General features: G+C 35.3%; 1 protein-coding gene across 7 annotated transcripts in view; it reads left to right on the top strand.

Moving 5' to 3' along the window:
• Positions 1 to 16050, top strand: part of tox (thymocyte selection-associated high mobility group box) — a 111523-nt gene that overhangs the window by 49250 nt on the left and 46223 nt on the right. For 5 of the 7 annotated variants that reach the window (XM_088642374.1, XM_088642375.1, XM_088642378.1 and 2 more), the window contains exons 2-3: positions 8352 to 8417; positions 11573 to 11680. In XM_088642374.1, coding sequence (XP_088498500.1) covers positions 8352 to 8417; positions 11573 to 11680 — 174 coding nt within the window. The remainder of the gene's footprint in view (positions 1 to 8351; positions 8418 to 11572; positions 11681 to 16050) is intronic. The other 2 variants (XM_088642376.1, XM_088642380.1) reach the window with 1 other exon arrangement.

The raw sequence follows: 16050 nt of genomic DNA on the forward strand, positions 1-16050 counted from the left end.
GCAGCATACTCCTGCCTCTGTAGATTTGGCCAGCCTTCAGGATAGAGAGACACAACTGTCAGATTAGGTGAGGTAATTGGAGGCTCAAGGTCTGTGTTGAAATCATATCTTCTCTTTGTGCTGACCCATGGCCACTTCAGCAAGAAAAAGCAGCCCTGGTCAATAGATGTGCGTGTTTCTGGAAAGCTAAAAAGAAACACGTAGGCCTGAAATCTGATGTTGCCGCATTTATCTTCAAATTAAATGAAGATAAATGTGAACACTTAGAGAGTTATTTTTATCAGTTTCCTTTTAACAATATTCCCTATACAGTGAATCATGTCTTTTGGGGAATTGACAGTTTTGCTTAATTTCCAATTACAAACCAGAATAATCTAGATGTGATCTAAAAATGCATCTAGGCCATATTTTCCTGAATAATAATAATAATAATAATAATAATAATAATAATAATAATAATAATAATAATAATAATAATAATAATAAGATTTGTAATAAACATTAGGAAGAACTCCTGTTATATTAGTATTCTTTTATCTAAAGAACAATTTATTACTGGCCAGTGAGAAAGCAAATCGTGCCTGTGTGAATCACTAAATCATTTACTATGACTCAACTTGCTACCTCCATGCTCGCAGTGCTGCATGCTGTTCTCTAAACCACTCTCACCAGCCCTTCGCTTTACGTTTTCTGTATCAAACTCCAGGTTTTATATAACCTACAAAGCCACCGAGAGAGAGCTCAGTGTGCAGACCAAGATAGCCTGAGGTTGTTGCTGAGTGTTTTCATTTTATCTCTGTACACAGCCCAGCTAGGCCTGTCAGGGGCATGTAGTTTAACAACAGTTCCCTGCATCTCCATCATGTAGCAAACTCCTGCCGGCTTTGAAGAGTCTATTCAGTGATACAGCATTTAACATCAACCAAGCACATTGACTACAGACATCATGCAGACTTTCATTGATTACAGCCCAAAGGCACACTAAAACTGCTGGAGGCATGAAAGCACATCTTTGAACAGGGCCCACCTGAAACGTTCAGGTATCACATTTAACTTAACTGGGATTTGAACCAAGACAGGCACAAGTTTATTATTCCATTTCATCTAATTTATGAAGGAGTCAAAAATAAAACATTTGAAACGCTGGAATATTTACTGTGAAGATTACATGTTCCATCTTATTTTGGAAAAAAACAAACAAACATGGAGCACTTGATTTGAGATGAACCAATTCAAATTTTTCCTCACCATTGCAAGGCTACTGTAGTTATTATTTTAAAACTGCATCACAAGTCAAAAGAACACTGTTTCTGAAAGCCAGCAAAATTCCTGTCAGAAAGTATTTAAATTAGCCGTGCAGGAGCATATTTGTATTAAACATAGTTTTAAATGCTAATACAATACATCCTTGTTAAACTAAAGAAATTGATTGGTATTGTGTCTGTTTCAATATTGTTGTAATTTTGTAAGCATCCTTCCTCCACCCTGTCTCCACCTTTGTATCTCTCCCTTGGTCTCCTTATCACCAGGCATGGTGTCCTAGCATCCCTGCCCTTGGCCGGAGTTTTGGGCCTCAGCTAAGCGGGTTGAAGCAAAGTTTCCACAAACATAATTCTAATTTCATACCATCTTCGGACACCCTAGTTTCTGGGGTTACATTGTATGTATTATTCTGGAAATCCCATGACCGTGCATTGGTATAACATTGGAATAAAATGGTTAGAAAATGGATAGAGAGATATATTTATATAAAGTGAGTTTTGAAACCTCTGATTGAAAGGCACTATGTAAGAATACAATGGATTGATTAAAGAGTTTTTATACGTCCACAGTCCATGTCATTTCAAGTTCGTCTCTTTATGAAACTAGAATTTAGTATTATAATATATATTATTTATATATAGTATTATACTATTAAGTGTTATTTAATAGTACTGTAATATTTTTATATATTATATATTTAATTATAGTAAATATTTTAGTTTAGATCGAACCACTGGTACTGTAGCCTTACCACTAATAGACATCAGACTGCTCTGTTGTTTCTTTGTTCAGTTTCATTGCCAGTTTCTGAACTACATTTACAATTCTCCAGTCCGTGGATATTGCACACGTTCTAGTGTCAGCTGAAATATCCTGCTGAAAGGTCAATAAATAACATCCCTAATTTAGTTTATGTACAACTGGGAACAGAAATCATTGCTTCTTACTGTTTGCTTACAATGTTACAACTTGTAACATCATCTCAATGTGAGGTGAAACAAAGAGCATTCCATACTGGTCAAATCCTAATTAAAGACATATTTGCTTTCAAAAAGATCCTATGGGCCGTACCCGCCATTTAATTTTGAAACATGAAATTGCCAAAACAGACTCCAATTAATTGTATCTAAGAATAATTGAATAGTCAACTCATACTGTATATTGGAAAATTGAAGCAAGGGAGAAATGTAGTCGTTTTACCACTGATCTGTTAAAAGACAAATCTTAATGACTATCAACCAATGCTGTTGTATTAACAGATGCTATATGAAAGGATTAATATGATTCATTCAGGTGAGTAGAGCATTGTATACTATTTAATTATGTTTTTAAAGACCATTTACACTGATCTTAATAATGTTGCTGGGCTTGCAGTATATCTGACCCTGTGGATTATATGTATAAATCTTAAAATTAGGTTTATTTTTCCTGATTGTTAAGCATCAAAACAACAAATGAAGTCTATTTTGCTGGTAACACCCATGGGACATTTCATGTCAAAACAAACACTTTTCAAGTATTAAAGAAAATTATGAATGATCATTTTGGTATGTGGTTACTGGATTAAAGTGTTCTTTTTCCCAGTAGTTATTTAGTCACATGGTCATTTTGCGGGGTTCTGCCTATACAGTAATTGTACGTACAGTATACCTCTGACTAGGTGGTGCCTACAGGAAGTATCCAGTGCTTTTCGACTGTAGTTCTAAACAACTCATTGATTTCTCATTGTACTTGCATAATGATATTGAATCCTTATTTCGGTGCTTCAGTAAACACAACAGTTTGCATTTAGCATCATATTACAATTTCTGTTGAAACAGAGCATGTAAAGCCAGTATGAACAAGTCAGAAATGTGCAGATGAGGCAGGGGTGTATTTCTTTAGTAAACAAACTTTGCCAGATCAGATGTGATGCAGATCGCTTTGGTTTCTGCACTGACTGATCTAAATTATGACTAAAGATGAGCCTATTTAGAATTAAGTTTGATGTTGTGATTACCTTGAGATATATTACCTGAATCCTAATTTATATGGCTTTTGAATGCTCTTCTGCACTTTATGTAATTTGTTGCAGTCATTGCTTCGACACACATATATTATCAGTTAACAAGACACCTGACAGAATAGCTTCTTGATACCTAATTGCTTTATGTTAATGCATTATTGATGAACTAATTGAGCCTCCTTCAGCGGTTCTGTTAATGTGAATGTGATAAATCTGCTTTCTATCACAAACAATACCCAAAGTGTGTCACTTATGTAAGTCTAAAACATTATATTACTTTAATTTCCATAATACTCACCACTGTACACTTTCAATTATTATATTAGATTGAAAATTCTCTTTCCATCTTTACCATCATATGGGAGGCTCCTTAGGCTAAAAACTCTTCATTTCTAAAAGAGTAATCGTTTGCTAAGCATATTTTACAGCACAGTGTTTGAGGGATCTCAGTCTTTTCTAGTGAATGTTTTTTTTAGTGAAGGTCCTTCGTTTTTTAAAGCTTTTGATGTGGTTAAATTTGAAGTCCTGTGTAAGAAAACTTCAGAAAACCAAAAAATATTGATAATTTTGAACATTGTAAATGATATGTAAATGGTTTGTTTCAGGATGTTTTGGATAATATTTCTTCCATGTCTGTTTGGATGAAAATATAACCATTGTGTAGTTGATGTGCTGCTTACTGTGGGTTTATTAAACTGTGGTTAAATTCCTTCTAAAACAGCTAAAAAGGAATACAAAGGAATTTTGTCTGAAACGTCCTGAAACAAAATTATTTTTAATGATCCAGACCATCCTATCTTTGCCAAAAATGAAGACGACAAATGTTAAATAACCACAGAATAAGGGCCTTCAAATGATAACCTTAATAGAAAATAACATTTTGCACAGACATACATTTGCTGTTTTCAGCCTCTCAGGTGTGAAGCAGCCATCATATGATGACTTGGTGTCCCTGCAGAGATGATTGTAATACTGGGACAAGGTCATATTTTATGAAGCGAAACTGTACTGTTCAGATTCATTTAGATAGTGCATTCATATGTAGGCCAATGGAAATTTGTATTGGAATTGTTTTGTTTTGACAATTGTCCAGTCTCTCTTTTTATATATATCTGGAAAATAATGCATTACTAAATATGCTGATGGATCCTAAATATTTGGAAACATTAATATCATAATGCTTTATAGAATAGTACAATATAGCATTATTGTCAAGAGATACTTTTGATTAAAAACCCTTAATGATTTTGATTTTGAAAAGAAGTCTTCTCTAGGGTCTCCTCTTGCATACTGTTCTTTATACTGTACATTATACTTCAAGACCCTAAGAAATTGAATTTACATTCATTCAGTTGGGTTTAATGAACATGTACAGTATTAAGAAATGTTATGCAATGTCACTGTTCTATTTTGAGGAAAACAGCATTGTTTGCTAACTTTTACATTTTAATTCAAATATATGAGATACAATTATCTTAAATCTCAAACCATAACATATTAGTTATTTTAACTTATTAGTAATAGATGCTGTCTAACTGATTTTGCAGGAAACGAGTTTTCTACAGAAACTCTTCTTGTCTCCCTGGAATTCCCTGAGGAGTGATACACACTGTAACCATGAGCAACCCAATATTATTCAAGCTTTTCTCCTTTTAAGTTTTAATTTAAGTGAAATGCGAGTGTGCAGGTCTTTTCCTACTTTGAGTTTGTTTGTTATTTTAGTGTAACATATTCTAAAATATAAAGCTGACAATTTCATTTTTGTTATGTCAGCATGCAAGCTGGAATTATATTTCAGCCTGGAATTAACCCTTTACTTGTTCCTAAATGTTTTAATATACAGTATTGCACTGTAGTGCATTTTAAGAACAACTTCTGCCTCCACACATCTACCGGTGATTAAAATTAAATATAGACATTTCAAAAGTTTTCTGTGTTGTAGAGAGGCACAGATGGATATATTTTAAAGTACAAAATGGAAGTTAAAATGTGATCGATATGGAAAGAAATGCATACATTCTTCTTTTTTTAAATGTCCTGAGTATGTCTGTTATTAGGTCTGTTACCAACATTGCCAATTGATACAGGCTTTTTAATTAAACAACAGATAACTGATAATGAATAGATGAGTTCCATTATTTAGCTAGCTGAATTCTTTATAGATGTGGTGAATTTCAGAAATAGAAGACTTTGTTCTATAAAAATATTATGCAAAATTAACACTTGGGGGCGGAGCGGTGGCTCTGTGGCCAAGGATCTGCGCCTGTGGCTGGAAGGTTGCCGGTTCAAATCCCGCGGCTGGCAGAGGAATCCTACTCCGTTGGGCCCTTGAGCAAGGCCCTTAACCCCAACTGCTCCAGGGGCACCGTGCATTGGCTGACCCTGCGCTCTGACCCCAAGCTTCTCTCCCTTTGTGTGTCTGTGTCTCATGGAGAAAAGCTGGGGTATGCGAAAAGACAAATTCCTAATGCAAGAAGTTGTACAGGGCTAATAAAGAAACATTATCACACTATCACTTACATAAACACTGCACTGTAAAACAGAGTGTGGATGAAACAAAGCCCTTGTGAGGGTGTTGTCCGGTGAACATTATTATATCACTAGCTTGTAACAGTTCCTTGGGTTTGTATTAAAGAGCACCAAATACCAGTATTTGTTTTATTTCTTTATTAAAAAAGCAATAATTAATAATCAAAATAAACAAATTTTAATCATTAGCAGTTATGTCCAAGTGTGAGACACTCGAGGAGATCTGAAATTAGATTTCACTCTTCACAGCAAAGAGGACAAAAGGCTGTGAGTGTTTCATTTGTTTTCAGAATATCACAGAAGAAAAACTTGGCCATTTAATTTGAAAAAAAAAAACAACCTTCAGTTTGACCCTTAGGTTCTTAAAATAACAGTCAAGCGTTCATCCACAGGAAATTAAAAAACTAAAGATGACAGAATTAGCTTTGTCAGTGACTACAATGTCTTGATTTTGTTATTGTTCTTATTTGTTGTACCCTTGTACGTGTATACTACAGTATGCATTGAGTCATAAATTAAAAACTCAAAACTGTTTGCTGCATGTCTGACAACTGTTTCTTTTTACTAAATGATGGACTTTCTTGAACAAAATGCTCCATTAACAATTAATAACTCAGGTCCTTTGAAAAACCCTCATGGGTAACTCTTTCTGGGATCCCTGACATCCCACTTGTGTGTACCTGCAAATGTTCGCAGTGATAAATTGCAGTTTTTTCTTCTTTTTTTTTGGTACTATTTGACCTGCCCGGAGTCACTCTCTCAATTAAAGTAATCCGTTTGCATGTAAAAAGTAGCATATCTTTCCTTGCTTTAAAAGGCCTAGAACATATAAATTGAAATATAAGATAAAGTATTCTGGAAGTAGTGACAGTAAGCTTCTTTAATCAGTGGATTCAAAAGAACTACCAGGGGCAAAAATGTAACAGTTCCTGTGTTCATTAGAATGAAATAAAGGCTTTTCTGAATTCAAGGAAAATCGTTATAAGCTGTGACTGACCCATTTAGTTTTTACCATGAGAGCAGCTCAAAATTGCTAAAAATGATAAGTAAAATGAAATGCCACTCCAGTTATAGTACAACAAACAAAAACAACAAATGTTTTCATAGACACCTATAATCTGCAGAGCACAACAGTGGTTAATATATTAATCATGTTGTATAGATTATTTGATTAATGAGTTCACACAATGAAGCACAGATAGCCTTAATATAAAATGAACAGTCCATCCAATTGAACAGCACACTGAAAGGCTTGCATTGAAAAGACATTCAATACAAGACAAAATGATCAGTTATAATAGAATAATAGGGTACAATGCTTTTGTCAGACCAAGGAAAACGTACTCAATGCACAAGAAGTCTGATTCATAAAGAACTTCTCAGGTCTGTTTTCCAGTCAGCCTCTGGTTTTTTGTACATTCTTAAGATCCAGTCTGCCTTGGCATTCTGTACAGATAATAGATCTATATTCATCTGGGATTTTAAAAGACCCCAATCACACCCTGACAGTTTTCTAATGGAATTCTGATGGCATGTCCCTCTCCTGGTATTGAAATCATTACTGATTTCGTCTTTTGATATTAATCAGTCATCTTTCATTGCTTTTAATGGGAGGCCTTTGAAAATCTTGGTACAAAGTGATTTGCCATCTGGCGAAATAGGATTCTTATCGTCAGCTAATTTTTTCACCTTGAGAGACCGCAAGAAATGATAGAATGTGTTGTTTAATTTCCATTGTCACAATGCTTTTATGATCCTAGAAAATTACCCTAAAAAGTGGTGATCAGGTGTGTGCTTTCTTAGTTCCAACGGTCATTCATTAGAAATGATTAAATTCGCAGAAAAAAATAATGTAAACTTTGATTACAGTACCTTTTCACGGCTACACAACATTGTGCAATCAATGGCAATTGCAGTGAATGAGAGGGTACTGAAATGCCTCATTCTTTTCCATGTAATTAATCCGTGTTTTTATAATGAGGTGTTGTGCTGCTGTAAATGTTTGTCACAGAAAATCCACAGAAAGTGCCTTCATTAGGATGTAGAATGTTAAGTTTAATTGAGGCTCCCTGGCTTCTGACACATGAGGAGCTGAAGTGGCTCTAAGGAAAGCATTTCGGATCTTCCTGCCTTGCCCCATTCCCTTTCTTTTGTCCCAAGCAGGGCAATTCATTTAGTGATTCATTAGGACTAATAACAATATGTATGCATGCTACACAGAGTGAGCCATTTTGTTTCATAACAGATTGCAGATGAAAGGAAACCATTCATTTCTTCCCTGTCTGCTGTAATTACTAGTGCACTAATTACCCCAAATCACTGACATCCAGGGTCAGTAAGGATGGGAACAGGCACATCAAAGACGATTTCCACAAAAGCAAAGACAATGCCCCTCAACAAAGCCTCTTGGAAAAAGCAGCAATGTTTGTTTGGCTATTTTGTCCAACACCCCTCCCTTCCTTCCCTCATCTTTCTCTTTCTCTCTCCTTCCTTCTCTTTGATTGTCTGTTTTCGGGGGGTGAATACTTTCTGAATGTTGTTATTTTGTTTGCAGTTTGACGGGGAAAACATGTACATGAGCATGACAGAGCCGAGCCAGGACTTCATGCCAGCAAGCCAGGTGGGTTAATTAATCTTCACTGCCTTGTTTCAAGTTGTAATTAAACAAATTTAAAGGGATGCATTGCAAATTAGTGGTGCTATCAGTAGCTGCCATAATCAGGAGTAATTATAATTTATAAACAAAGCATTTAAGCCCAGTTTCAAGTTAATGAGATGGAGCTGATAAAGCACAGTGGTTGGCGGGTTGCTGAAAGATGCTGCAGCTTGTTTTTGTACTTGAGGGGAATGGCAGATGCTAGGCCAATCTGATCCTTCCCAGCAGTTTTTCTTACCTTTAGGAGAAGCAGTCACTCTTAGCAGGTGCATCACCATAATGGTTCTTATCACAACGTGGTCACGTAACTTGATAAGTGTCCAACTTCTCCATTTATGCAAATGTCACTGGAGGTCTGCAGAAGCGAAAGCTGTGCACGTGTGTCCCTCAGGTGACCCAAGATGTAAAGAAAGCAGTACATCCTAGATGTCACAACAGATCTCTTTTATGTGAGAAGATCTGCCCAATTTACTACCCTGGCCAGGCCAATGAGACTGGGTTGAGCCCGATTCACTCTATTGATTCCTGTACAGAGGGGGATATCAGTACAGGCAGTATTAAATTAATCGAAGTAGGGCCCCTAACGAGCTCTTAAAAATTTAAAAACGTAGATGTGGTTAAAAGTATAGTTGTTTAGGCTTTTTAAAACAAGCATTGAAAACCTTACATTACGTTTAAAGAATACATTTACTGTAATTAGAAATGTATCGGTAACATTTAGTAACTCTTGGAGGGAGATCTTGTGTACTGATTTGCATGTTCCAAAGAAAATAGTAGGTACAAAATATATTTTATTTAAAATTAAGTTTGTACAAACATAGATAATTTATTAAAGATTACATAATTAATCATTATGTATGTATTGCTGGCACTTAAAAATCAGATGCATTTTTAAATGCCAGCAATACGTTGTAATGTGTTTTTCCCTTGTGGTCCATTCTTCAGTAATAAAAAACTTCTCTATCTTGCATTTGAGCAGGACAGACTTATGGACAGCTGTACAATTTGTGTCTGACATGCCACAGCTGGTAGTTTCTATTATTGCATGCATGAATAATGTTACGCCAAAATTGTTTTCCTTTTGTGCAGTATGCATGTTCTCCCCCATATTCATTTGGGTTAATGCCAGATTTACTGTTTTCTTTTTGCCCCGTGATGGGCTGGATGCTACAGAGATTCTTGCCAGCTTTCTAAAGATAAGACAAAACTAGATAAACATCTTTCTGTTGGTTGATTTTAGTTGGGTTTTACGGAGGCAACCATATATCTGCCACCACCATGAACTGAGAAAAGCTTTGGCTGTAGTGTGGGCTAGTGGTTAGGGCTCTAGATTTGTGACTGGAAGGTTGTGGCTTTAAATCCTAGGAAGGGGCACAACTATTGTACCCTTGAGCATGGAACTGAACTCATACTGCATCAGAAAAATGGGTGAGGATGTGTATCGCTCTGCATAAAAGCATCAGCCTCGCTTAAAGTAATGTTATTGGAAATAAATAATCCCATAAGTAGCATCCTCACTGTATTTTTCTTTCTATTATATTTCCAACTCTATTGTTCTTTACTTCCCAATCGTGTCTACTGTGAGGGACCATTAGAATATTATAGGTTTTAAAACGTACACTTAGCCATTAAGGCAAAAGAAAAAGTAACAAAAAAGAAAACTGCTGAAGTCCTCACAGACGAAAGCTCTTTTAAGGCGGTAATGTGATGTTTGAATACCAAAAATAACTTACAATATATCAAATGGCAGCATCTTTGTTTTTATAGTTCCATAATCCAATTAGATAAAGAGGGCCCCACCACCTCACAAAACTATAATTGCCAAGACCAAGACATAAAATAAAAATAAAAAATTGTACTTTAAGAATGTGCAGTTACAAAATAAAGACTGCTCTAAGTTTTGCGTTGTGGAAACTAAATCCCATGGTTTTCATTGCAATTTAACTGTATGGTGCATACCAGAGACATTTAATATGGTTCAACATAAACAGTTTAGTCTGGTTTTCTTTTATTTTTTTTTTCTTTAAGTGTTCTTCCAGTGCAAAGGCTTTACACACATTACATGGTTAAATATTATTTTACAGCTTGGGCTTAATGAAAAACAAATGTTAATTTATGTGAATAAAAACAGTAGGATTTGTCCATATAAAGAATTACCAAAGCACTAACTTTAATTTCACTTGTATTCTCTATCATTACAATCTCTATATTATTATATTTCATTTTAGATATTATATTATTTCCATGTACTATACACTACTGTATCCTTCATATATTTTATGATGTATACTGTTGGAAAAAATATGATTTTGTAGAATGCATTAAATGGTTGAGAATGTGCATGAGCCCAGAAAATGGCAAATACTCTTAACTGTGTGCACAGCTACAAGTTATCTATAACTGAGACAATCCTTTAGTGGTTCATTTTTAATATTTAAAAAGTAGATATTAATTTACAACTGCAACTGTCATCATGCAGATCAAGCAATTTTTTAATGCTTTTGCTGTTTCCATGCAGGTGTAATTAAACTACTGTTAGCAGGAAAACAATTGTTAAAACAACCTGGGTCAGAAGTGGTATGGTAAAAATGTAATTGTCTAAAAAGGATGAGTTAAAATAGTGAGAAATTCCAGGGGCTAAAAAAACATGTTCTACACTGAAAGCATTGCTAAGAAAGACATCGTGAGGAGAGATAGCAGGTCGTTTAAGGACTTGTGGAGATAGGCCGTACCCAATGAGTCAAATGAAAACTGTATTAATGTACTCTGTATATCTGCTGATTAAGTAATAGATTATTTCAGTCCCTTAAAAGCAAAACAAGAAATGCTGTGAGTCTTATTATACTTAAGAAACAGGCAGGAATTTAGTCTGTTCATTATCTTCCTTGCTGTGTGTTATAAAACTGTACATTGTTAAAATGTACTGTACATTCCTAATGCCAAATGGATGCAGAACATGCTTTCTGTTGGGCTGTATCATGCATAAGCCTTTTATTTGGTTTCTAGATTTTTTTCTGTGTATATCCTCAGTTATTAAATGTCATAGGATATGTTGAGAAATGCGCTATCCTCTTTTTCATAATTCTTAGTTGATCCATTCACCTTACATTTCACTTCAGTTCCGTGTGCCTGACAGCCCCTCCCAGATGCAACAAAACTTGAAACAGACAGGACCCCAAGGGAAAAGAGATGTGCCATCTCAGGTGGATTATCCTCGACTATCCTGGGTAAATAACGTCTTAATTAAAAAAAATGTAAAACTTTCATGACTTTTGCATTATATAGATACATAATTTATTTCTTTGTGTGATTGTTTATTGAACTCATGGCGAAAAATAATAGATCTGTCTATAGATCTCACTGCAGGTTTGTTGCCTTTTGTCTTTATATTCAGATTTTTATCTTAAGAGTGTATAGGCAAATTTAGTGTCAGGTTCAGCAAACGTAAGCTCATTTAGACCCCTTAGGGTCTTAAAGTGTGAGGTCTAATTGCATTTATTTGATACAGTGGAGATGCAAATTGAATCAGTGATTGCAGCTGCAAAGCAGCTGCAGCCTTTATAGAGAATAAAGGGCCCCCATATAAGAGCTACTGTTAACAATGGATGTTAAAGTAGGGCTATTTGCTGGTATTGAAAGCAGCTGAATCATTTGCAAACTATAGTCTATTCAATTTTCACGCAAGTGACTCCTACCTAGTTTTTTTATGGCTTAGTTAGCTCTGATGCAGTGCAGTTATTTGTGGTGTTGCACAGTGATAGTTTTAAAAACTTTGAAAATGAATCCCAAACAACCATGTGTAAGCTCTAGTTAGGTGGCCTTTTGGGGCTGTTGCTCTCAGCCCAACTCATCGTGTTTATTATAGAGGTAAAAAATGTTTTTTTAGCCTTTTAAAACCCGTTTGTAATTTGTGTTGGGTTTTTTTGTTATTCACTCTTCCCAGTACATTAATCAATAGGGAAGCTACAGTACTTCTAATTACATTATTTCACTGCTGAAATGCCCAAGGGGGGAAACAATATTTATTCCATCAACTGAACACTCCCTGCTGTACTCCTGTTTCACAAAACACGCATCTGCATTGTTAGTTTTCCTGTTCTATTAATCTAGATTTAATTCCATAATATCATTTTCAGAATAAAACAATGTATTATTATTCATTTCTCAATTTGTGACCTTCTCAAGATATGTTAATGGAAACAGAGAAACTGTCTCCTGAAATACAGACTTACTAACGCATTAAACATGTTCGTTAAGAGAATGCATAATTCTAAGCCACATGTGCTGTTCTTCTAAAGTAATTTACTAGTAATTTAATTCGTTAGTTTCAGAGGAAAAGGCCCAGATTCCAAAACCTGTACAGTATGAATGTCGTGGTTCACAGTTAACACACATTACTGCCGAAATCTTTCACAATATATCAATATTTACACAAAATTACTTTTTTGCATTATTTGTATACAAAATTTGAATAAGTTATAAACTGTTGAAAATTATTAATCTCCGATAATTATTTATTAGCTCTTTAATTATTGGTAGTCTCCTATAAAAATTGTTCTTGGCATTGTGATCCTATTCCGCACTAGGAATTCAAGTTGGATTTTTTTGTTATATATATGCTTTGTTCATATTGCCTCTTTAGAAGACTGTGACTACTTCTTTACTTCAGGGGGAAAAACAATGTATGCTGACAGGGTCACATCTGGCCTTCTTCACATGATTTGACAAATGTGAGTGAAGCAGTTATTGATATGAAAGCTCCAGAGTCATTGCTCACAGTAGGGACTTACAGGAAGATATAGCTATGTTTACATTTTGTTTATGGAATATTCAAGGAAAAAACTAACTTCCGTGATAACAATGAAAAATATGGTGCAGCACTTAACACTAATTGAGTGGCCTAAATTGATTGTGACCATTTCATAATACAGAAGCACAAATGCTTTTCAGGGACAGTATTGTGGCGATTTACTGAGTTGGTGTAGTTTTAAATTTTGCAAATAAATGCAAGTTTTTGTGAAAATCTGTGAAAATTTTCTCCAAATATTGAAGGTTTCAGTGACAATGCAAGAACATAATGAAGGTGGGTAGCTGCGTCAGCATGCGTAGGCTGCAAAGGAACAAGTAATAGGTTTGTTCCATGCTGAAAAAAAGAAGAAAGAAAACACAACGTTTCGGCCGTGGAGCCTTCTTCAGGTGTCAAGAACATAATGAATACTGCAAACAAGAGGAGAACATTCAGCTCATCCGGCTTGTTGATTGCTAGAAACTATTGGGTCTGAGGATCTCAACTTGATGCTTCTTTAGAGAGAGTTTCTGCCTCTAAAAATCACTGGGGTTTGTTGCAGACTCCCACAGCACTTTGTGTTAAAAAGGAAGGAAAATCATCAGAACAGAAATGGAAATTATCAGCCATTTATTGTCAGAATTATTTTTATGAATCACCTTGAATGCAAATGTGGAAAAGGGAGCGTTTTGATGGTATTGCCTTCCATCATGGTAATGGAATCAACGTGCCAGTAAACCCTATGAATGAATCGGAAAAATGAGACAGTGACACGCCTTACCGCCATAGCAAAACAGATGGTAGGTTTCAGGAATAATCCACTTTTGCCTTTTGTTTGACCATCATTTGACACAGTTCCCTCAATGCAAAATATCGTGCTGAAAAAATAAAAGTACATTTTCTTAACTTTTTGACAAAAAAAAGTGAACTCCAAAGCAAATATTCTAATGGATGGCGTATCCAAAGATTTGTTTGAATTAGGTATCCAGACAGATCAAAAATCAGTTTTAGCAGTAAAGAATGGACATAAGTTGCCTACCATTAGAATAAAAAGTGTTCCTGAAAGTTTCTTTTTTAACGATTAAATGGCTTGTTAAACTAATGGCTACAGTGTCCATCGTTTTGTAAAAGTACTGACACGATCAGCAGCTGTGCTGTACTAGTTGAGAAAAACTATAAAAGTACGTATGGATCTAAAATCTGATTTTGTAAGTAATTTAAATCATGCAGCCATCGAAGAAAGACTCTGAAGTTTTCTCTTTCCAAAAATCTTGCATTCTTTCTCCAGATAAAAGAATGTGTAACCCAGTTAACTACAGCTGTTAATTAAAACAAGATATTGTAGAACATTTCCAGCAGTTTCAGTATATTGAGCTTTCAGAATAGCTTGCAGCTGTGCTTCTCTTAAACTTGCATCATTTGGATGTGTTAGTTAACTTCTATTATTATATGTGTGGTTAAACAGTCCTCCTACCCTGTATGCAGCTATTACAACATAACTGGTGACATTATCCAATGACCAGAGTGAGCTGAGTCAGGAAGAGATCTCCATTTTCATCAGTCTGAAAAACAGCTGAGCTTGCAAGACACTGAGCATCCCTATCTAGTTCAAATCAGCATTTTCAATTTTCTTCATGAACTATTGTGAATTCCTTCAAGTTGTCAAATGCCATTCAAGATGATTAAATTGGCAAGATAAAGTTGAATAGCCCTGAAATGTTTCCCAAATTTAACATGGCATACATTTGTGGCCGGTAAATGAATTCACAATTAAAACACTATCGTACTTTGCCTGATTGTCCATTTCACATAAAACAATTAGTCCGATCAAATCGTCGAAATTCCACCTTTAAAAGAATAAATATCCTCCTTTGAAAATCACCAGGGAGCAGGTAGTAAAGAGAAAATTAATTTCATTGCCATTGGAAAATATACTGTAGCTGTCATGGCATGATATGCCTTCATTTGCTGTAACCTTTAGTTTTGTTTAATGCAACACCCGACATCACCTTGACCTCTTTCACTAATCGGTTGTCAAAAACAAAATATTACTTTATCACGGAATTCATTAAGGCAAAGGCCTGCTTTTGAATACAAATGTTAAGCTTGTCTTAAAAAGGTAGGGATAATTATATATTCTAAAATCTGCTAATGCAAAATATCAGAATCAGTGTAAATGTGCTGGAGAAAACTTGTTCAGCTTTATACAGGAGAGAATATCATGGTTGTGTTAGTTGTAATCTTCTTGAATGATTTCTCTAATGCCTTAGTTGCTTTGGTAAATGCCTGTGTTATATGGAAAATTAACTTCAGTGTTGATCTGTGGGAGTTTTTCTGTATTTGTTTAAGCGTTATATTAGCAATAAAGCAATCTAAATCCTAGGCCTTTTACAGACGGCATTGAAACATTAAATATGGTGCCTCTTGGGTTTAATTATTGCAGGGCAGAGAGAAATGACATTTGCAACACCTGTTTCCAACTTGCTTTCTTTTTCTCCCTGAGATTACAGTTATTGTTGTTTGTATCCTCGGGACTTTTTGATTAAAACGACACAACATTTCTAGCAAAAGCAATTGAGGCATGCATGTGTAATCACACGGGATGAAAAACATCTTTTTCTCTCTTTGATTTCCACTGTTGTTTCACAACCCAGGGGAATGTAGGTGATTTGGCATGAAGCAGTAAGGAGTAGGTTGAATGTGAAGTCATTCAGGATCATCTTGCTTTGAGAAAAAAAACCTAAATCAGGGGCAAACAGGTGTTCTCCCTGTAGGGGGCATGTGCCTAAATGGTTCAGTGAGCAAGCTAGG

The sequence above is a fragment of the Lepisosteus platostomus genome, chromosome 8 (assembly GCF_059453375.1).
Source record: "Lepisosteus platostomus isolate fLepPlt1 chromosome 8, fLepPlt1.hap1, whole genome shotgun sequence".
Classification (NCBI taxonomy): Eukaryota; Metazoa; Chordata; class Actinopteri; order Semionotiformes; family Lepisosteidae; genus Lepisosteus; species Lepisosteus platostomus.